The 25,015-nt window shown below is 32.2% G+C and overlaps 1 protein-coding gene across 1 annotated transcript in view; it reads right to left on the minus strand.

The window, feature by feature from the left end:
* Positions 1-21,783, minus strand: part of tn (tripartite motif containing protein thin) — a 47,481-nt gene extending 25,698 nt beyond the window's left edge. The window contains 5 exon segments of the mRNA XM_018457570.1: positions 4,657-4,932; positions 6,549-6,898; positions 13,335-13,568; positions 14,646-14,827; positions 21,765-21,783. Coding sequence (XP_018313072.1) covers positions 4,657-4,932; positions 6,549-6,898; positions 13,335-13,568; positions 14,646-14,827; positions 21,765-21,768 — 1,046 coding nt within the window. The 5' untranslated portion in view covers positions 21,769-21,783.
* Positions 21,784-25,015: the final 3,232 nt, after the last annotated feature.

Genomic DNA, 25,015 nt, shown 5'->3' on the forward strand with positions numbered 1-25,015 from the left:
AGCAGTATTTTTCAACCTTTTTCAATTCGCGGCATATTAAGTAATGAGCTAAATTTCTTGAGGTACATCATGAAGTGCACACGCTTTAGTACTCATCATAAGTCTTTTATCAGAGACTACACGATTCAGAAATAAACAGTAAATTTTTAAAGTTTAAATTTGTATTTTTTAAAAAGTGATTTTATTGCTTCGCTTGAAATGATATTGCTATTTAAAATTTAAAATGAGAGTAAACACACATAATATAACTCAGGTAATTTTCACACTTTTTAAAATTGGTTACTTTACGCTTTTTACTCGCTTTTTTATTTATTTCTAAATTTTTTGCTCTTTTTACTTTTTTTAAAATTGTTGCGAGACCGGTTGAAAAACCCTGCTTATGTAATAAAAAATCGAAGCACCTCTGGATATATTTCATTTCAGATGTGCTTCAATTTATCCCATATTAATCTTTAATAAATATTGCACCGTTAATATGCTAGCGAATATGTTTTCAAAAATGTGAAAATTTTTTATAAAGAATATTAATATCGTAATTTTATTTAACGTTATATAGATTATATAAGAAAAGGCTTTAAGATGTCTATCTTATATTGGATATTATGGGATATAGTGTAAGTAGATTAAGTCAGTCAAAGGTCAGACACGAGTTATCAACTTGGATCGTGAGAATATAAAAAAACTCCCTTCTCTCTGAAGACGGATAACAACTTATCATTTTCATGGGCAGATCTCGCAAGAACACGTGTCTCTGATATATCTCACTTGAAATTATGACAAGGGAGGGGGGTCAATGACAAGCCCTACCTAGGCTGAAACGCGACCTGCTTTATAGTAAGATTATCTCAGTTCGATTCGAGAGGATGTTCAAGAGGATTGCCGATGACAGAACGAAATGATATTAGGGAATCTCCATCTTCTACTCCTATATCATCTTCCATGATATTCTCCCAATACCATGTTGATAGGTGCTATCAAATTTTCGCCCTTATCTTTTAACCCTTTAAACATCAAAGAATGCTGTCAGCGACCGTGCCATACGTAATATTCCAATAGCAAGAGAATATATATATGTGAAAATTTGTTTAAATAAAAGATTGTAATTGAAAACTAAATTTTAGTTCGTTAGTTAAAATCAATTTTAAAAGGTTATAATAGTACTAAAAGGTATCTAAAAATTTAACCAAAAGTGAATGAAAAATTTAAATTAAATAACAAGTTTGATTCTTGCATTTAATAAAAAACATTTAATTTATTATATGCGCTTATAAAAATTAAAAAATTCTGTACGATGTTTCTTCTCTCTTATTTTTTCAATAAAAAAAACATGAGAAAAACAATGTTCTTTACTAATGAATTTACAAGAACTGTGAGGCAACTTAGCGGTACGCGTAGCGAAAAATCAATAAAAACCTCGAAACAGGATATATACTCACTCTATACAATAATGATCTTCATCAAAAATTGTTAAAAGAATCAGGATATGTGTCAGTTTTTTAATTAAATTTAAAACGTCAGCAATTCGTCGGAGGAATCGCAATATCGCGTTCCACAAAATCCTCTGTGAGAAGTAACCTTGTTCACGGATTGCAATAAAATCCGCCCAAAGCGGATGGCCAAAGATAAATAATTAGATGTGAGCTTTGAGAGTTAACCACTTTCAGACCGAGGGCTGTAGTTATTAAAAAAGTTGACGTCTTGCATTTTTAAGTGAGAGAGTTTTAAGAATCCCTCAAACAATTAATACTTTAAGAAGCAGCAAACAATGGCTTCTCAAAGTATTAATTATTTCAACAGTACAGTATTATACTGAGAAAATGTATACAATAAAGTTTTTGTTATTAATAGTACTTTCTAATTTAAAGTATTAATATAGAACGTTAAAACACTTCATTTTAAATTTATAAATTGTTAAATAAATTTTATCAAATTATTAAATAAATATAGAATTATCTTGATCTGAATAAGCCTAAATAATAACTTTACCTAATATATTTACTCTAAATCTCTTAATAATGTATAAGTGTTATTTGCTACAATTATATGTATAAAAATATGTATAAAACACATACGCATTAACGCATACGTTTCATATAAAATCTCTTGAGTTTTTAATCCGTCTATCTGCATTTGCACTATATATTTGTAGTATCATCGGGTATTATCGATTTTAAGCACTTAACCATTTAGCTACATTTCCATGATATGATATCAGGCGTTGTCACGCTTCAAAACGTTGGCAAAGTACACACGCCAGAAATTCCGACGGCAATAACGGTCGTTTGTATATTTCAGTTTTTTCACGCAAAAAGAGAGCGATTGAAACGCGCGCTTTTCAGAACGTATTGTGAAAAAAAAAGGACGAATAATGGAATTTTCACTCGAATATCACAAGGCAAGTGTCAAAAATAAACACCGCAACGCGCGCACGTTTCGCCGACAGTGAAAATGCATCGCACGAGATTCATTTACAATTCGAGCGATATCTGGTTCGTGCGCGCGATCGACAAATTGATGAGACCTTCACCACGGCAAATAATGGTATTTTCTGTAATAATCGCGCAAAACGATCACGATTGGCGTAATTATATAACAAACGGAATACAGACGGCACGAGGCAGGGCTGCCGCGATTGCCGCATGTGAAGCAGCTCTTTCCAGTACGCGAGAGCGTTAATTACTAAAAAGTACGTGCTTGCGCGTACCTGAAGCATTTAATTTACATTTTGACGAGGCCGCTTAATAAAACGGCCTCGCGAGATGTTCTAACGACCAACATTGTATGAAACAAACAGCAATTAAACCCGACGCGCCTATTCCAAGTTAAAGGCATTTTTTAAGCGGTTCCTGTGAATCGAAATAGAAGGAGAGAGAAAGAGGAAGAAAGAAAAAACAGGAAGAGAAAGAGAGACGAAGAAAATGAGAAAATGCCAAAACCAAGCGTATTTATAACTTACGCTAGAATAAATACGCGAGATATTTGCAGAAAGTGCACTTTTCTTCGACGTACTTCAAAATACGATAAAGTCTGTTACAGGAAATTTTTAACGTTGTATAAATTTATATTAAAAATAAGACTAACAATGAGCAAATTTAGAATATGAAATGTCGATTAATTTATTAATACGATAATCCGTATTAACAAAGACAGCTCTGTTATCATTTTTATAACATCCTAAATTTAATTGTTAGCTTCATTTTTACATATTGCTCTGCATATTACGAGCTGTATTAATATTTTTGAACTTAGTATATTAAAAGAATTTTGTGATCATGTTAATTCAAGCCTTTTTAAGATATAAATATTAATAAATACATTTGAAATCTGACCGTCGATTGAAATTATTTTCTGTTACATGTATCTTTTATCGAACATTGAAACGTATATTAATTAAAGTGCAATATTTTTCCCTATATCACGACCGTTTCAATTAAAATTAATAGTCGCAGACGCTTACATTATTTAATACATTGTGTGTAAGAGAAGCATGTGAAAATTGTAATTTAGAAAATAATTGATATTATGAAGGGTGCAATAAAGATTGATAGTAAAATTAAATTCGAGCAAAGTTAAGATATTAAAAATTGTAATAGCTGTTTCAAAAAAGTATCTAATTAAAAGAATCCGATTAAAGATATCATTCGATTTTAACCTGATTAGTCTAATCGTACCGTAAATATACATCCCTCTCGTACTTTCGAGACTTGCTAGGCACGTACCAATCATTGTTGCGCACCGATGGCATTCCTAATCTAACGCCTCGCAGCAAAAAGCCATGGTACCCGTATTATCGGTCCAATCTGTTACACCTTCGTAGCAATAAACAATAAAACGTCGCGCGTGTGCCGGGAACGCTTTTACCCCACGGTTCGATTCTCGAAGAAATATATCGGTCACGATTGTACGAGCAGCAAATTATTCATGGTCATCTTACGGGCGTATTAGCGCGACACGTTCTCGTTTCGTAAATAAAATTGCGAATTTTCACGACAGCTGATTTATCGTTTCGAAAACAGACTGAATCTCGGCGCTATAAATTAAGGAGTGGCACTCGATCTCAGGTCGTCCAACGATCCAAGGACACTTCTTGTCTCCATTGACCGTCTTGCAGTTTTAAATCGGCTCCGAGACAAATTGATCCCACTAATAAATAGCGGAAGAAATGGTTTCCCTGTCTGGACATTTATTTTTATAATCTACTTACACTGGTACTGGTCGAAAAGTCGAAACATATAGATAGTTTTTTTGAAAAAAGTTCTATCTCGTACCCAGCGGTTTTTGCCCTCCCTAATCAGTATTCCATATTCCCCAAACTCTACGAAGTATATGTATGTATGATATTACTTTCGGAAAAATTTATATCGTTCTCTAAGCTGATATCACGGTTGCAGGAAACGTAATAGTCTTTTGCAGCAAGTATTCTATAAAAAAATAAATAAGCTGTCACAATATTTTTCTGTAAATCAATATTAGAAAGAAATAGAGCACGGCAACGATAGATAAGATTTGATTCGTGCTTGCAAACAGACGGCCCACGGTGTTTAGAATAGCGGTATGAAAGCAATTGATTTTACGCACCGCTAGTAATACCGGGAAATAATACTCGGATATTCGAGCACTCTCGAGAAGAGAGACGTAAGAAGTAGCGATAGTTACTCGTATTCGGGAACGTATCGATTCCTGGCCAGCCGTTCCTCCTCTTGCTGCCTGTATTGCGAGGCGAGACGGTGATCGCTCTTGCTTCTCATAAGACCAGGCGAACCCACCGGTGGAGCCAAACTGCTGGAGCTGCCCAGCAATCCGCCGCTCCCGCTTTCCGGTTTAATGTTCAATTCGCCGTAACCCGCCACGTGAAGGACAAGCTGATTCGGATCGTGCGCCATCACGAAGCGGACTCGTCGGTTGTAATCCCCCGCCTCATATTCGAAGTTCCTGCGGAGAACAATCGTCCATCTTCATTCGCTGAGAAATATGACAGACCGTTAATGCTACAAATTAAGTTTTGTAAAATCGATAATAATTATGTTGCGGATTGTACTTTCGACTTTACTGTGTGAAGTCGAAAGAAATTATGATAGAAATATTAATCTTTTTAAGGATAAATACAACCGTGTAAATGCTATACATAAATATAAAGAACGCCAATAGTTTTCGCAATAAGTTCTTTACCAAATTAATTTAGGAGAGATTATTTCATATATAGGAATGTCCGAATGTTTCGACGCCTTATCATTTTCATTTATATTATTAACATCTCAGATCGATTGTGGTTAATGTCCGAACGTTTCGGCGCACAGTCTGAGATAATTAAATTTAAAAATTAGGAATATGTATTATATTCATAATACCTAACTTTGATCGATTATTGGCATTCTTTATATTTATGTATATTAATCTTTTTATCATTTCATAATGTTATATTATGAGTGAAAATATTTTTTTTTACCGAGCGCGATAAGGTATGATTAATTTTAACTTTGCGTACTTTCAGTTTTATAATATCGTTTGATGAAAATAAAAATAATTGGAAAAAACTTAAACGACATTGCTAACGGCACAATACAGAGAGCAACCACTTGAATTCAACTTTCAACATGGCGATTCCGTTTAATTAATGCACCTGAAAGAATTGCACAGCTTTGCTGGACATTTTTAAATCTCGGTTTAGCATGTACGAGATTTCTACAATAACGGGTGTTTTTAAAATTCATTGTAATTCGACAATGTTTATTAATGAAACGTATTATTTTATCGAAGTGTTGCAATCGCGCGATTTTACGTACAGCTATTTCCGCAATTGAAATATGCGGCCTTCGATGTTTTGTCACTTACTTAACACAATTATTGTACTTGAGTTAATGAACATATAATTTTGTTATGTGGCGCGTTTTGCGTCTGTGATTTACAGCAGATTTTGCATGCGTTACATATTTCATAATGGTGTTCGCGGTAATGTTGAACGTTAATTACATTAGCCAACGCCGAATTTCTGCTATATTATACTCGCAATGTTATTATCACAAATCTCGGCTAATTCAAATTACCATCGATTTTTTTTTATTGGAGAGTATCGCTGTTATCCCAGAGATTTATGTTTATTTATTATGTTGCGGTATGCCTGAAAGGTACGTTATCAATTTTTGAACGATTGTATTTTGTAGAGAGGTAGAAAATATCATATTTTATTATCAAAAATAAATACTTTCAATAATAAACAACGTAAATACAATTTTTAGTTAAAAATAGTACGATAAACAATCCTGTTAGAAAAGAAACAGTTGTGATAATTTTACGAAATAACGTGGGTGCTATTAAATCAAAATAGATAGAATCGAGGTGAAGCGTCATTACGGGATTCGAAATTGAAATAAAATAGCTCGCGGGAGATAGGAAACCTTTCATTTAACGATTTCTTTCTGGTCGACGCCGTAAAAAAAGGTGGCCGCAAAATAGATAGCCGATAATAAATCGTAACAAGACTACGGCCGCGCGAGATTTAACGAGCGGGTGCCGAAAAGAAAGAAAAGGGAAATTACGCGGCGACAAACCTGATAAATTCCACCGTACGCAGGAAGAGCTCCTTTGTATCCAGGAGCTCGGCGTCGTCCCATGGCACGTTTTCATTTATGTGCGCCTCCGCCAGATCGCAGTTGCTCTGGATATTCGCGATTTCCAATTCGAGATTCTCTTTGAGCTGAATCAGGCCTCTAAGCTCGGTGCCGAGGTATCGATCGACCTCGTTACGCAGATGTTCCGTACGGTCTTTCAAAGCCTTGCTCAGCCTCCGATAAATCTCGTCCACCTCCTCGGCGACCGAAGCGCAGTTTGTCTGCAGGCCCAACGTGTTTTTTTCTACCAGGGCCAACGCGTCCTGCAGCCTATGCAATCCTCTGCGCACCTGAGAACGTACAATAAGAACATGCGGATTTGACAAGCCGGAAATGCAAATCTGCTTTTAGCTTAAGCGCGCTGCGTCATCGCAATTGTGATATCGATTATGCAAGTGGTAAGTGGGCGTGGATAAATACATCCAATTATCGCTATTATTATTAATGTAAATTTAACGCGTTATTTACACAAATTCAGTCGTTTAGAAATTTGTGACGTGGAAAAAGGAAGTGTTTGACCAAATGGAATAATAGCACGAAAATAAATACGCGCGCGCGTTATATGACACCATTTACATATTTTGAATATCCTGTATTTATTCATAATATTTTTGGAATCATATAAAGTTTGCTTTCAATAAACGTTCTATTTTTATTCCTAATATTTTTGGAATCATATATGGAAGCTTGCTCTCAATGAATTAAAATTTTGGATGCTTTTGGGACAGATGTACTAATGATTATATTTAGGCTTCATTAAAGTTATGCTGTAATTGCATAGCCTAGATACATATGTGGAGGCCTGAATGAACGAAACGGACCTAGCTGAAATAATAAACAGTCTGGACATACAAATATCTTAGCACAAAGCTCTAAAAGGGATTCGCAGTTTTACGTACGCAGTTATATGCTTTACGATCTACGCAAAAGCATTTTCATAGGCACGTATAAACCAAATGTAATTGGTTCATATGTCAATATGCTATCTATATATTAGCTACATATACATATTGACATGAATCAACGCTGACCTAAATTAATAACGTTTTCTTAAATATAGAGAATTTTCTGCAAAAGTTATAATCTAAAACTTATTTATGAAAATATTCATAGAAAATATCTTCAAGATACAAAATCAACATTAAATAATTCATGATTGTTGTCGTTATAAATAGGGGAAAAAGCAAAATGTAGTTTCTTTTAAGGAAAAATAGTAGTCAATAATATGAAATAGTTAAGAAGATTAAAAATATATATCTATTATCATATTATTAAAAATGAAGAATAAGTTAATAAATTAACATAAAATAAATCAAAATAGATTATATAAAATAATTTTAATCTATATTTTAATCTATTTTATAATTTATGATTTTGTCTTGACTTTCCTATCTGATTAATTGTTCATGCTGAGAAAAGCTTAGTACAGTCGAACCGTCCACGTTAATTTATTACTGTATTATTCTTTCAGCAATATTTTTAATTTTTTAATTTTAATTAATTCGTATTATTAACCATTGTTTTTTCTTAATTTATACGTATTAAGCTTGATTAACAATTATTCATTTTTACACACATTATTCATTATTACACACTAGATTTTTTATCTGCTGTAAATTATTTGTCAAAAAGTTTTATAGAGAGTCTGCAATTTATCTAGCTACATTCTATAATTCGTTGCACGTATCTTACAGTAAATGTAGTAATAAATAATATTGGAAAAAGCTGGAAAAGTTATTGTATTCTAGATAATGTATCTCATGTTTAAAATTGAGCAAGCGTATTCAACGATTGGTAAGAGCTTATCGAAGAAGAGAAAAGAAACGGAGATGTGCAAGAAGCTTTAATACGGCGAAAATGTATGCGTGGGCTTTGGCGGAGATCTGAATTGGAAAATGCAGACCGGCGGAATATTGGTTACAATTTTGCACAATACAGATATTGGCATGTAGACGGGAAGTAATGTAAATAAAAGAAACCGCATAACTTGAATATGGGGTTCGGGATATCTACAATAATCTATTGTGCGGTATTGCATAGAAAAAATTTTGAGTGTATTATTACACTACAATAGAACATAGAAAAAACTTTTGCTGATAATATCATGGTATATAAGAGAAAAGAAAGAAAACATTTGCAATTATTTCATTCACAAGAGAATTTATATTCTTCACAAAAACTATATAATTCCTATTTCAGTTTAAAAATTAATACTTACGCTATGTGCATTCAATATTAATGCAATGCATCTCTGATACAATGAGAAAAAATACTTTAATTTTATACAATAGCTATGCGTAAAATGAATCTTCTTTTCGTTACTCTTTTCGATCGATTCATTAGCTGTTTCGGTATGCAACATAGAGAACAGATATTACAATTACGATGCGCGGCGATCGAAATTTGAGATACATCCGTAATTTCATTCAATTAGTATGGAAAGACTCGAAATTCATAGCTATCGTCATTATCATCGATTTGGATCGGTAGATTTATTTCGCATACAACTACCGATCCAACCACAAATATCTATAAATTGGAAACGTAAACTACAATATATCGCTAAAAGAGATAAAAATTAATGAGAAAACTCTCTCATCGATGTATTTCGTTTTAAAGAAACATAAATGTTATATCAAATTGCATGACCAATGAATGACAAATCCGACATAAAAGAATTGTCGATAACTATTGAGAAAAATGAAGCAAAATATTACAAGAGTTGCCGTGTGATCTGAATATTTTTATAATGTATTTTTATGAGGGAGAAACCGTGTATATAAATTGTATATCGTTAGGATATTTCTTTCCTGTACGACGACGGGAACAAAATCGTGCCCGGTTTACGGAATAAATCCGGAAAATCGTGGGAAAGCCATCCTATTATTCTACTGGAAGATAGAGAAAAGTGCAAGAGACGTGAATGCATTCGCGGAGAGTATCTCGGTGCATTAGCATCATAATTTCTTATACCGTGGCGAGGTCGAGTTGCATCGGTGATTTTACCACGTGCTCCATCGCGTTTATTTCACCGTTCGACAAGACCTGGCTTTTACATGCTCGTCTTAAAACGCCGAGGGATGCCATTTTCGAGTGAAATTTTTAGTCTGTCGTGCGGTGCTGAAATTGTATAAATTGGCCAAATTGCGAACGATTAAGATAAACAAATCAAAGTATTCAGAAGGTATATTGTGCACGCGCCGAATGAGCACGTGTACAAAGGTATTTGTTCTCGCGTAATATGATAATGAATGAAATTTTACGAAGTACAGGATAAAAATTGTATTAATAGCTCAAATTACACACGATAGACGATAGACATGGTATACACTTTCGCGTGCTTTTTATGTAGAATAAAGTTCCCAAAAATATCATTCTTTCGATGTATTGAGTGTAAATACAATTTTACGAAGTGTTATACCGTAAATGGAACATTGCACGAATCCTTTCTAAATTGATTAAATCGGGCGCTATTAAAATAAATAAAACGAGCTTTTAAAGAGGGATTATTTTACACGTTGTTTCGCAAAATAAATGGTTCAACTCGTTTTTTTCTCTCAGGCTGCCTTTGGAAATAATTATTCTCTATCGCTTTTTATGTGCACAAAGCACGGCGTTTACATTTTCGTGATATTCCGTGATATCTGTTAAATCAAATACAATAAAAATTAATTAAGTATAGACGTTTCATGTGGTTCAAACAATAGATAGATATTGTGCCACGTAAATTCCCAAGTGCAATCGTGTGTCCATACAATAATGAGATTCGGCGCATTACAAAATTAACTACGGCTGAAAGCCTCACGACACGGAAGTCCGGTTGTTAACTAATTAAAGCTAGCGGCAGAATTCATCCTACTGTGCTCCAAGCTTCTATCGATATTAGTCGCTTTTCGAAAAGATTTATGGCGTTAGAATATTTCATAATGAAATTTTCATTACACTGAAAAAAATAATTTGATTATATCGATAAAATAAGTACCTATATATAATAGAAAGCTTTTTATTAAAATCAAATAGAATTTTCAATTATCATGATTGGACTGGATATTTTATAGGTAAAACATTTGATGAACTTAAAGAACAATTTAATAATAACGTAGCTCAATTTATTAATTAATAAAATGAGAAGGAAATTCGGTTGGATTTATAAAAAACTTCTAGTTATATTCACTAGAATTTCTCACTAAAAAGTTTTTTTTATTAAAAAGTTATGTTGATCTAATTAAATATATTTAGTATCCTTATACAGAAATTCTAATTCTGATAGCTAACAGGAAAAAGTTAATTACGCTTATTTGATATTTTTTTTTAGAAAAATTTTGATCTATTCATTTTTCAACAAACAAACTGATTAAATCTACCGGATTTTCAATTTATGTCACCAGATTTTTTCCCAGTGTAACTAATTAAATCATAGAAAATGTACAACGAGCAGTAGAAATGAAATATAAACGTCTGCATACACAAAGAGAGTACAAAACTTTTATTTTTCTATCACGCAGTAAATACATTAAGTAATTAAAAAGTTCACGTACCTACACCGGGCGTCCTAGATTTTTTGTGCTATCTTTCATCTACGCATTCTATTACCAATTATTGTAGCTAATCATTTTTCTTTGAAAAAAAATGTAACTATAATATTTTATATAAATGCAGTTTATTCATAATCAAATGCTTTTGACAGCAAAATTTTGCAATTAAAATTTGGTCAAAGGAAGACGCATACATTTTAAAGTTCCTGTTGACTCACCACTACTCTATTTCAGATATTAGATATCAGATAATTTGCAAGAATTTTTATAGTATATTTCCTCGCTATTGACGTCACGGTCTGAAATAGTAGTGATGAGTAAACTAGAGCTTTAATTTGTAATTTTAAAAAAATTGCAAAGTTAAGCATTTTTCTATAATACATATAATAACGAATTTTTCTGTTATCCGGTCTGCTTTATTGATCCACGCCCGCGCTTCTGAATAATCGTGAAACATAATGAAATATAAATGGCGATCAGCATCAAATTCTCGGGAAACAGGAAGAGCAGACCATATTTCAGGCACGCGCACGTAATTTCCATGGCACAGAGGACGACCTGACAGATTCGACAGAGCCGTGTTAGCAACTTTGATCATGGAAATATGTTCACAAATCTGTGCGCCTTACATGCGCGGTATCCCGCTTGTCGAAGCACGATCTCAGTGTCTCTGGACTGTCTCAAAGACGATCGCGCTTCGAAGTTTATTCCGTCACTTGAAATAGACGTGATTCATCGAGGTGCTCCTGGAGACAAACGGCGAATTCGCACAATCTTCGAACGTCATCCCGCTCAATGCATACAATTTGCCTTGCAAAGTTCTTGATGCGGAATCATCGAATGATAAATTTCGACGTGTAAGAGTTATAGCTTCTTTTTCTCAGTTGAACTGTTATCTCGAAAAAGAACACATCACTTCTATTTTATTTCACTTAAATTTTTTAAGTGTTTTGGATAAGTTAATTTTTCAAATACTACGAATCTCCAGATACAAATAATAATACTTATACATTCATAACTTTTAAAGTGCAAGATATAACTGAAATTGAGATTTAATCCTCCGGAGCTGAGTCTATTTGACCCAATCAACCATATTTCTTAAGTTACATCTATAAGTTTGAATTATTGTTATTAAATAAATTTACTATTCATTCTTTTTTGTATAAGTTTGTAATTTTTAATTTTGGTTTCTTGAAATTAATTGGTGTCAACTAATTAAATGGGTCTCACAAATTCAGAATCAGTAACTGTGTTATAGATTTTGACATTAGTTTCGGAGGTATTTGTAATATAAAATTAAGTATTTGTAATATAAAAGTTTAACAATATAAAAACTAGTCGTTGGATCGTAAGCTTGAGATCTTTTTATTTAAATAAAGATTTTATTTCGTATTTATTTGTTGTACGTGTTATTGAATTCAACTAACGTCTTCATATCGCACGTTCTTAGCAAAAAACGAAAAATTCAGGTCGCAATCTTGTTATAACGTACGTCCCTATCGTATACACGCTTAATTGCAATGCGCGAAGTTGCGCGGCAATAAATTTTCCGTTGGGACGCCGAAGGGCACGACGTAACGAATTTAAAGTACACCCCGATACCGGATACCGTAACACAACAGTTTCCGCTTTCCTAAATACGTTACGTCTACCAACGAACCGAAGAGAAAATTAGTTATAGAACCGGTTAAATTGGTTTCTGCGATCGGCACAGCAAAATTTCTTGTGGCAGAGCTTGTCTTAATACGGGAAAATTTGATTGACAACGGTTATCACTTGCATAGACGACAATGATAAAAAGAAATCTTAAAATTCATCGTCTTTCTTCAAAGTTGCAGTTTTAATACTGATTTGTGCGATATCGATATTTCTGACACTCTCTAAATTTCTTGAAGTGAAATATCACTTTAAAAGAAAATACGGCAATTTTTGGAGAAGAGTGAAAATATTTCACTTCTTGAAAAGGAATGATAATTTTTACTCTTTTTCAATGAGATTTCACTCTAAGAAATTTAGAGAGTACATTCATAAGTAATTAACTTATTAAAGTAACTGACTAATATCCTTTATTTTTCTAATATCTTCTCATTACTCCCAATTTCTACCAGATTTTTTTTTAAATCGTGGTTTCAGCTACATCGATCTGTTTTCCTCAATTTTCTAAATTTGCAGAAAATATATATCATTGTACCTGAGAATTGATGCGGGTAATTTCGCGTCTCAAAATATCCATGTGCGCATCTTTGCATTCGGGACAGCATTTCTTCTCGCAATGCACGCACAGCTGACAGTAACTCTTCTCAGAGCAAACGCCACAGCGTTCCATGGTCTGACCGCTGGTCGGATCCGGTAATTCTCCCGTGATCTCGATATGCAATTCCAGGAATCGCTGCAGTGTCACGTTGGTCGGAAAGGCTTGCACGCCCTACAAACAGGATGTATGTTCGGCTCGATTAACGCTCGTAATACGTGTACATGCATCGAGTATGCCGCTTATTAATGGACCGGAATCGATACACTGCGCGCATAATGTCGCGAATTAATTATGCAACGCGCGCTCGCGTTCTTTATTAGAGGAGATACTAATATGTGAGTGTCAGATGGATGAATTGACTATTAATACATAGAAAGGATGGTTTTGCTGAAATATCTAAAAATTTAGCTAGATACAAATCTGAAAATGATTTTATTGGACTGTCAAAATAATTATGTAAGACATTTAAGCTGATTGGCTAAAATGTCAAAATTTTTTTGTACAAAATCATTCTTTTTGGGCATCAGACGCGGCTATAAAATATCGTTTATGTTTACATATATATTTTTTGAGACCATTTGATTTTTTTGTCAAAATACATACAATCGGATAACTGATTATGCAGCGATTGTAACGGAAAACATTTTAGAATTCTGCTGCAGCTGCTTATGTAAATACATTTAATTATTCTGAAAAAATAGACCCGTTCAAAGACCACATTAGCACGAAACGCGAGAATACACTGGGTTTAATGAGAATTCTCTCGCGTTTGGACTCGTCATTGAATAAAGATGAGCTTACACGTAGTGGCACATCGGGTTACATTGACACGCACAGAATAACATTTAATTTGTGCGACAAAACATAGATCGATTTTTTCCTGTTCGTCCGATCGTACCGTAAACATTAAAGACATAAATCCAATAAAGCGACACGTAATTGCTGGAGAATTGATTTTGCGACGAACGAATCGCGACAGCTTGCGCATATATACTATACACTTTTCATATATTTTATTACTTTTAGAGAATTACGGAAAGTTGTTTTTCTAAAAAAACATGATATATATGTATAATGTATTATATATAGATATTTTATATATATATATATAATATTTCAACATGTAACTAGTCGAAACCAGAGACACGAAATAAATAATTTTCTCTTGAAATAATTAAAAAAATATTTTTAATAATTTTAAGCTTTTATAAACTAATTATGTTTTAACAGGATCAAGATATAATTTACCTGATATGGTATACGATGTTCGGCACGACATTCCGGACATTTGACCTGTCGACGAACATAGTCGACGAGGCCGTCCATGCACGGTTCCATGCAAAAGCTGTGTTGACATGGCAAGAGCTTCGGATTTCTGTATCGATCCAGGCATATCGCACAGGTTAGCAGCTGCTCAAACTGCTCCATGCCTAAAAAGAAGAAAACTTTATTTCAATTTATGCTTTACATTATTATACATTGACATCAAATAAGACAAGTTACATGTGTCGGATTAATATTCAGTTTTTGACAGCATCGAATTGATTCAACACTCTAATATATATTTTGTTTTGTAACATAATCTGCTTTTATCTCTTTGTCATATTTAAAAGTAGATCTATCTTAATATTAATGTGATTAATAATATTTTATTGAAAGTTCAACATCATTGCTCATTAAAAGAAAAATAAATAAATGTTTAAAATGAATGCAAAGATGTCTCAATACATTTCGATATCTTGCACTATTCTAACTCGATATCGTCATAGTTAATAAATAGATTATGCGAATATATATCGACTATATCAGACAGTGTTCAAAATTCAAATGCTGCCAGATTCTTATTCATTCGGCCACGTGTTAAGCGATTGAGGAAACAGCAGTTGATAGTGTTCTTGCATCAGGTATCATGTGACTGGATCGATATTTATACATTCATACATTCATATGAAAAGAACGGTGAAGCATCTAAAAATTTAGCTATGATACAAATCCAAAAATAATTTTGTTGGATTGTCAAAATAATTGTATATGAAGCATTCAAATTGACTAAAATGCCAAATTTTTTAAAGCGTTTTTATCATGCCTAAACATCCTAAATAATTATTTTAAAGATCCAATAAAATTATCTGTATTTAGTTAAATGACGTTTTCAATATTTATTAGTTATAAAAAATTTGACCATACCTAACGACGAAATATACATTTCTGTGAAATATACTTCTAATTGAAAAAAAGATACAAATGGTTTATTTAGAAATAAAATTTTATTTTGCCGTAATTAAACAAGGATTTATTTCAGTGAAATAAACATTATATGTCATAAATAAATTTTTAAGTATCTCTTTGTCAGCAGCAATACAGTTCTCTCTCTCGTGACAGAATTTTGAAAAAGGACGTTCTTGAAAATAATATTATATATATATATATTTTTTATTGATTTTAATATTATCGATTAAATTGTTTTATTAATGATTGAATTTACCTAATCTATATTTATCACTTACATTGTATATCCTACTTATAAAATAATTAATTCGTTATATTGCTACTCAACAGTTGTACATATTCAACAGTTAAATCGTGATAAAATCAATGTTCAAATTTAATGACAAAAACAATTTTACGATTATTTTTCAATATATACAGTATACCATAATTGCCAAGACAATGTCAAGATCTTTGTGGAGTCATTGGACTTCTATTTTAAGACACGATGAATCATCAACGTAAATTTGGTAGTAAAGAGATGGGTGGACTCAGGGGGGCAACTCTGAGAACTTCTCGCGACGTATATTATATTGAAATTTTTGGTAATTAAATCACAGTTGTGGGCGCAAGAAGAAGAATCTTATTTTTCTTCCAATAGTTTGAATACTTTCTTTATTTGCAATTCACAGAAGCTTTCGATGAGAAAAGCTCCGACAATGAGAATAAAAATTATAACTTTAAATACTTGTAAAATTTTGCTCCCTTATTTTAAAAGTACGCTCAAAAACGTGATTTTCGAGTATTACGTATTATCATAAATGTTAAGTAAAAAAACTGTCATATCAATCATTAAAAGTAAATTAACTTAACTTCATAAAAAATCATCAATATAGCACGAAAAAAAAAACAGCTGAAAACTTCACTAATTCAGCAAATCTACAGTCGTAATATACAGACAGTCAATTTTCTATGTTAAAGTAGCAAAGTTGACAGCTGAATAACATTAGCGATTTGTTAAACCATTAAATCTTCTTAGTTACAGATATTGAATTCGCGCAGTAAGTTATAGGTTTGCTGTACCACTGAATTCTAAAAGGGACGATTTAAAAACCATTAAAAGTTTTTTAAGGGTTATAAAACAAAAATAAAACGACAATTGATCATATTCCGATATTTCATTAATGAATAATCTTCTGTTAATTTGAAAAATATATAGATCTTTCAGAAAAACTTAATTTTTTAGAGTTTAATTTTGTGTCACTTTTGAAGTAAAGGAATGATTTGTTATCATAGTCTTAACGACTTGAGATCATAAATCGTATAAGTTCAACTTTGACGGATTGAAAAATAACGATATATATGTATTATCTAATTGTAGAAATTTATCGACCGTAGAAATAGTTTCGTAAAATGTAACCATCATGCTTAATAATATTAGATCGTGATATATTACAGATCGACTGTAACGTTCAACTCGAAATGAGTAGAATTGCGGATCCGGAAACCGCGGCAACCGTAATAAATATTTGAACGTCGCTAATGAGTGAATGATTACCAATGCAATCCACGAATTAATTATCACGCTTGTATGAGGTTCATAGTAGGCGAGATAATCGCGATTAACGCGAAGTGAATGTTTTATTTAGCGCGATGCATATTCACAGTAAAAATATCGTTTGTATATAGATTTAATTTAACGCGTTTAATATAAGCGTTTTTAAATAAATTAATAATAATTCTAACTTATTCTTTTTCTATTGCTTTACATTTTTCATCTCTTCCCTACTCTGTTCTCTTTCACTTTTATTATTTTAAGTTAAATTCTCTCTCTTCTATTTTTTTTTAGCTATCTTAACAGAACAAAGACATTATCTGTATTTCTTGTGTTAGAATTTTTAAATTCTTTTATACTATAAAATTTTGTTTTTGTGCAAATTAGTTAAGCAGCTTTATTAATTTGTATCAGAATTGTTCACTTGGAAAATTGTATCCGAGCGAGTCAATTTTAAAGACTTTACGAGCGTGACGCACGTTGCGATTCTGAGAATTCTATAAAAAAACTCACGAGGTCTATATCATTTCTTTTTCTGTTACGGAAGCACTCGATCAATGTCGATTATAATTCCATAAGACACAAGATAATCAGATCCGGTCTCCTCGTAAAATATCCAAGATTCTATCGTTTCAATGACGCAAACACATTTGTTAATCAAAAAGTTGGTTTAGACTTAGATAATAAAAACATTTAAATCTTATTAAAATTTTCGGATATCTTCAGGAAAACAAAGAATTTCTCAATTCCCAATTCTTCTTGATTGTTAATATTTTTTTAACGTATACGGCCATGTAATTTTATTAAAAAACTTTTTTATCTTTATGTTACAAAAAGAAAGAGATGTTCTTTATAAAATTTTATATTATTAAAACTTAAATATTTTACACAGACGCATACTTTGAAGTAAAGCTAATACTTTTTTGTGCAAATTTTGTATTCTATAAATTAAACTTGCTCATACATATTATATTGCATGTACGTAGCATATTTTAATTTTTTTTCATTTTTCTTTTTCATTTTATATTTCGCAATTAATTCAATTTAATGGTAAATTAAAAATGTATAAATCTTAATGGTACTCTCGATTGCGACTAATTAAACGATCAAAACGTAAAGATACATATGTGATAATGTTCCTCTTAATGAAATATAAAATCTCGACGGCGAAATAAATTTAAGTAAATCACTCATAGAACGCACACGCGTGCGTCAATATCACACAGGAGAGATTCAAAGAAATTGTTTGAAACGTTAGCGAGTACGTAGCTAGATGTTGAGCCAAATTCGTTTTGGTTTTCGCAACTCTCTCCGTACTGACGTCGCCGACGTCGAAGGTCGCCAACGTCGTGGACCGATCGTGCACAATGGCAAAAGCTAATACATTAGGAAGTATTGTTACTCCCAGACGAACCACTTGTTGGATCTTAAAGCGAACTTTCCCCCGTCCTCCTCACTCTTTCTCTTCATGTGCATGTTGGAGTGCAACAGGCGGCGAGTAACTATTGTATTAGCAACTTTCATGGGCGTTGCCATGAGGATGAAACGGGATGCTAATTCTGACACTTTGACTGTGAGCCTTGAAACTTCGTCGAGCAACTTACCCCCTCCACTCTAGGAGATACCCACCCACATTATTAAAGTCCTCGTTTCATCAAGCTTTAATTGTATGATCATATTTCGTGGTGGATCATGGGGACTTTCTGGCCTTTCGAAAGGAGTCCCCAGCGTAGTCTAATAATTTCGAGTAGCGTTTTCACTGGAAACTACCGTGAATAATGTTTATGACCGTACCCCATGTATCTCCGAGATCTTTTATGAGACTATTCGTAATAGCAATCAGGTCAGAAAGACATAATACCATCTCAGATTGTCCATATTATTTTATACGTACCATTACTTTAATTACTAAACCACTATCTAGTCTTATTTATACAGTGAGTGCAAGAAAAGTATTCGTACAAGAAAATTTTTTATAAAAAAAGGTCTTATTTGCAGAAAATAAACATTAATTAGCAATTTTATACAATGAATACATTCTGTTCTAACATAAACAAACGAGCTTCGCATGTATTCCTGATTTTAAAAGCTAAATTTCTCGACTGTACGAATACTTTTTGAACATTCAAACAATACAATTTTTAATTTTCGCTTATTTTTCAGATGATATATTTCCTTTAATTAATACATATTTTTTTAGTATATATAATTTTAAGAAACATACAGTCTATTTTATTCTTTATGAATAAATTAATTATCCAGCAAGAAATGATCGTCAATTAAACGTCAAATCGATGTCAAATTGGTGTTGAAATCATCGTATCGATATCAATTCGACATCAATTCAATGACTAATTTCTCGCTGGATAATATTTATTTTTATAAAAAATAAAATTATTTTTAAATATTATTTCTGTACAAATACTTTTTACACTCACTGTATATCTATAATCAATAAGACATTATATCCGAAGCGTGTTTGATTTTATCAATTTTGGTATTGACATTGAGTTACCCTTAGAGAAATTTAATACTGTAAGTTTATAAATTGGTTGATGATTGATTACTTATTTTGAGTATTCAAAGCACTAACAACAATGTTTTTAATACTCAAAATAAGTAATTAATCACTAATTTACGATATTAAATTTCCTTAAAAGTAGGAAGTAATGAAATAAGGAAACTTGTATCGTTATTTATATAACTTGTAACGGCAAAGGCAAGAAATTAATTTGTTACATATATAAATGTATAAAATATACGAGGAAAAAATAAAATACAGAATATAAAAACGTGATATTAATTTCTAATATTGTGCAGATATCAGGTTTACAGAACACAATGAGTGCATCGCGTAATACAGATTCGGAAATTCCGATTGTCGTACTTTCATGAAACGAGGCTGCACACGTGGCACATCATTATTCTCTTGCAGCAAAATAAACAGCGTCGTGAATGATTCAGCTTTTTCCTTTGTCCACGTGCGGCAATGTTTGTGGGCGTCATTTCAAAAACAGACTATTTTAAGTCGTCTTTTCTCGTCTAATACATCCCTGAAAGATACGCGGTATAATTGAATATTATAAGACAGGCAGAAAGAGCTAGAGAGAAAGAGATTTCGCAGAAATCTAAATTTATAATTTATGTTGCTCACAAAATGGCTGCAAAATAGCACTGCGGTATTTTACTCCTTGTTCATTCAATTTTGAATCTGCCTTTATAATATTCTTATCCCATTTGCGTAATTAATTTATGTATATCGTGGTTCATTAAAATTCGAATATATTAATAGCAACAATTATTAAGCTAAATAATCGTTACGTTATACAGATTTACTAAAAAAACAGTATATATTAATTCATATTAAATATTTATTAAATTAAAAATGTTTATTAATATTATTATTAAATATTTACTTGTTAGAATTATTTTTATTTTTTTTAAATCATTTTGAAAAAGTTTCTAGACTGGTTAATGTATCGAGTTTGTTAAAGATAAGTTTGAATCGTAGATTAAGGATCTCTGAACTAATGAGTTTTTCGTGCATATCAACAATAAATTAGTGTGAGTTACAATCGTGAATTATTATGGTCAAGCAGTTGCACCCCTAAATTCGATGAACCTAATGACCGGTCTAGATCCTGAATGATCGTGAGGATCTGCTGTGCACCTGTGTCTAATCAACGAATCCTAAATTGCTCATAGAGCGACGGACATGTCGAATAATTTCTCCCGCCGCAGTGCACAGCACGTAATTTGTGTAGCGACTAATGTCTCGTAATCCCAGGCACGCCCGCTCTGAAACGCAAACGAAGAGAATAAATCTCCCTAATTTCGTTCGGGCAGACAGTGACATTAAGGATACTGGACATATCTCCGCATTTCGAGACCAAAATGGAGAAAGCACACATACACTTTCAAATTTGTTTCCCACGTCATTCAAGACACTTTTAACACTGAAAAACACGTTCACTTTCCAGACCTTTTAAAATCTTTTAATTAAAGCTTTACAATGAAGAGATCTGTTTTAAATTGGAATCTCGCCGTATTACTTTTCCTAAATCAACATATCTCCTTCGAATTTTCATCTCACGAAAATGATTTTCAGAGCGTTGTTTTCGCCAGGGAATTGTCTACTTAAATTTAAAAATGTATTACATGTATTTTTTTATCAAGATGAAAAATTATGAAAACAGTTTTTTATATTATACATGAAAATAATACAAAAAGTTTAACAATTTAAAACCTGGTTCAAAAATTATTTCAATAAGAAGTAGGCAAGTTTTTAAAAAATAATTAAAATAAAATGAGAAAATTTTCATTTAAATTTTCATTCTAAAACTGTCCTGTTAAACATAAATCGACCTTATTACCATATACTGTTTTATATGTATCTAGCATTTATTTTTATATGGAAAATATGAATTTCCAATTTCAATCACTTTTTGTAGAGACTATACTGATAGGTATATCCTTAAAACAGTTAAAACAAAATGAACTTCTTCTGTTGAGACGAAAACTTTTGACGATATCTTTAGACGGTGATCTTTCGTTAAAGGAATTATCGTATAAAACTAGTTAAAAATTAAATCAACTTTAAATACCCATTCGTATTTTTCAGTCACAAAGTACAAGCTTATCCGAGCTGAGCGCACTTTCACAGTTTTAAAACTCTACCCTTGTTGACGATCCGCTAATTTGTCGTGGACTGATCACGAGTTGGATCTTCGATCTTCGGCTCTCGTTCCACTCGCGTCTCGCACGAGGTGTTATCGATCATCCATCCGCGTGTCGCGATTGGTGCCAACGACAATGACAATATCTAAAATACTTGGCATGTGTCACGAACAAAAGATTACTTCCGGCGATAACAATTGTGAGTCGCTATTTAGAACGTTTTGGATCGTCGCGTCTCTGGAATCGGTTGGTTCACACGAGATCCAGCATATACTGACACTTTTCGACGTCACCGGCCAGACTTATGCTCGCGCGGCGCGAGCTATACTTAGCCGAGAAGACCTTCGATTTCCGGCGGCTCGTTTTCGGCGAACGATCTTCGGTGGAAAGCACACAAAGTACACAGAACGAACGCATGGATTTGCAATCGGAAAATTTCAAACGTGTCATCTTCCGCAATTTGCATTCCTCACAAAATCATTGAATACGTTTCGCAGACGTTACTTACGTGTTTGCAAAATAATTTACATATTATAAAATGCCTGTATTATTGTAGCATTAGTTTTTTTATGTTATTATCATATGTGTTAAGTCGTATTAGTAGAGACATTATTTGTGTATATATATATATATATACAGGGTGTCTCACAACTACCGCATTTCCTCTTAAGAATGTATTCTTAAGGTAATTTTGAGACGAAAATTCTAATACAAAAATGTCGAGGCTACGATAGTTTTCAAATTATAATTGGTTAAAGAAAGTTTGTAATTTAAGAACTATTGTAGCCTCGATATTTACATATAAGGATTTTCGTCTTAGAATGTTCAAAAGAATCCAGAAATAATAATAGAGGCTATAAAAGTAAAATGATTTTTGACTTAGAAGCGTTTAAAGTTAGCTTGTAATTTAAAAAGTTATTGTAGTCTCGACATTTTCGTATTAGGATTTTCGTCTCAAAATTACCTCAAGAATGTGTCAAGAGGAAATGCGGTAGTCGTGAGACTCTCTGTATATATATATATATATATATATGTATACATTTATTATTTGATTACATATTTGATTATATATTATCTGATATGATTTATTATTTAATAATATAGTTTTAAAGGATTGAAAAAAAACCCAATTTTTTCAATTTTTCCGCAGATTTTTTCGATTTTTTCCCCAAGGGTGTCCAAATTCATTTTGGAAAAATTCACGCGTATTCGTAAAACTTACCACGTTTGCTTCTCGGTTCTTTCCGTAAAAAAAATAATTGCATACAGGGTACATGGCGGGATAAGTTAACAGAAATTTTGAAATTGTATAAAAGATTGAGGTCGCATAATATATTCAATAAAACATACAAAACATACACTATTGCACCATTAATATGTAAGAATTAAAAATATAGAGATGTCCAAACATCATGTTTATATAATAGTAGGTCTAGAAAATAATTTGGATTTAAACTGAATTCGTAACAAAATATATGAAAAAAAATAAACTACAAAGAGACACTTCAAGAGTTCATTAGACCGGAGTGTGACAAACTAGAGTTAAAAATCTGTCTTCTTAAGCTTGCCACGTACTAAAGGAAGATTAGATTAGGTTTTACTATAAAAATAGAAGGATAACTGAAAAATTTTAATAAAAATAATGCTACATAATTTCATAGATCGCATTAATTTTATAAAGGAGTTTAGAAGTTACTTATTATGTCTTTTACATAGCAAAAACAGCAATTTTTCCAAAAAACCAATTTTTCGGAAAAAAACCGAAATTTTTCGGGTTTTTTTCCAGCAGTTTGAAAAAAGCGGCTTTTAAAAAATTATATTTAATAAATTGATTGATGAAGTAATATTTCTCTATGATACTAGATCAAGATTTTTTTATGTATCTTCTAGATTTATTTATACATATATATATTATACATATATATATTTATATATATACAGCTAAATAGTAAATTTGGAAAATGTAAAATAATATTTTGATTCAATATCACAGAGATATTATTTTTATCGATTTACTCTCTATTCAATAATAAATCTAGAAGATATATAAAAAAATTTTGATCTAATATCATAGAGACTTCATCAATCAATTTATTAATAAATCTAGAAAATATATAAAAAATCTTAATCTAATATATAACAGATATTATTTTATAGATCAACTATTAAATAACAAATCTGGAAAATATAAAAAACTTTAATTTAATATCATAAGCTAAAAATTAAAAACAGGTTTTCAAAGAGATTTTAGTTGATTATTTCGAGCCACAGTTGTAATCGTTGGAATTTGGCGTCCGATAATTTTACTCTCTCAAGCGTATTTATACCGATGTGAAAAAGTTTCATAAGGCTGCGTTCCACTTAACGCTCGCAACGCTCGCGAACATCGTTTGTCCTTGTTTAACATTTGATAAACGACAAGAATGAAATGATTCCACGAGCGTTGTGAGCGTTAAGTGGAACGCAGCCTGAGTTAAAATTATAGAGTATTGGTGCTATAATATTACGCTATAATATTAGTGGCACAATATTGTTCTCCCCCAAGCGTAAAATAATGAATTCGATAGCCGATTTCCAATTATCCGTTTTATAGAAACAGAATGACATGATATGCGTAACGAGGACCGTTTAATAATCGTTCCTGCTTAATGTCAACATTAATATGCATTCCGTCGGGGCGGATCAACGGAAATTCCTATTCAATCTGCCAGCGCGGCAGCGACCTGCAATAGCTCTGCTGCGAACAATACTGCGCCAAATGACGCAAACGCATCGCGAGATATTATTTTCTTATCATTTTATAGTTTAATACAAATATACAATCGTGTGACAGAAATATCGCGAACGATCAAATCGTTGCCTGTTGATCGTAAATATTATATATTTTCCCTAAGCGTTTTTCACATATTACTCGTTGCTTTTCTTTTTCGATTTCAAACTATATATCAACATCTAATCCAAATAATCGAATGGTAACCCCGTGAAAAAAGAAACATAAATAGAGGAAATCGGACTTTCACAGCGGAGTTGTTTCCCATTTGTACGCATAGTGGATTGGACGGAATTATTGGACCGTGCACACAGAAAATTCCATTGACAGAAAACATTCGGTAACATTGGATATCGTACCCGTGCTTTCATTCTCAAATAAGCTTTCTCTAATACCGAAAACATTGAC

The sequence above is a fragment of the Mycetomoellerius zeteki genome, unplaced genomic scaffold, assembly GCF_001594055.1.
Source record: "Mycetomoellerius zeteki isolate Tzet28-1 unplaced genomic scaffold, Tzet1.0 scaffold64, whole genome shotgun sequence".
Classification (NCBI taxonomy): Eukaryota; Metazoa; Arthropoda; class Insecta; order Hymenoptera; family Formicidae; genus Mycetomoellerius; species Mycetomoellerius zeteki.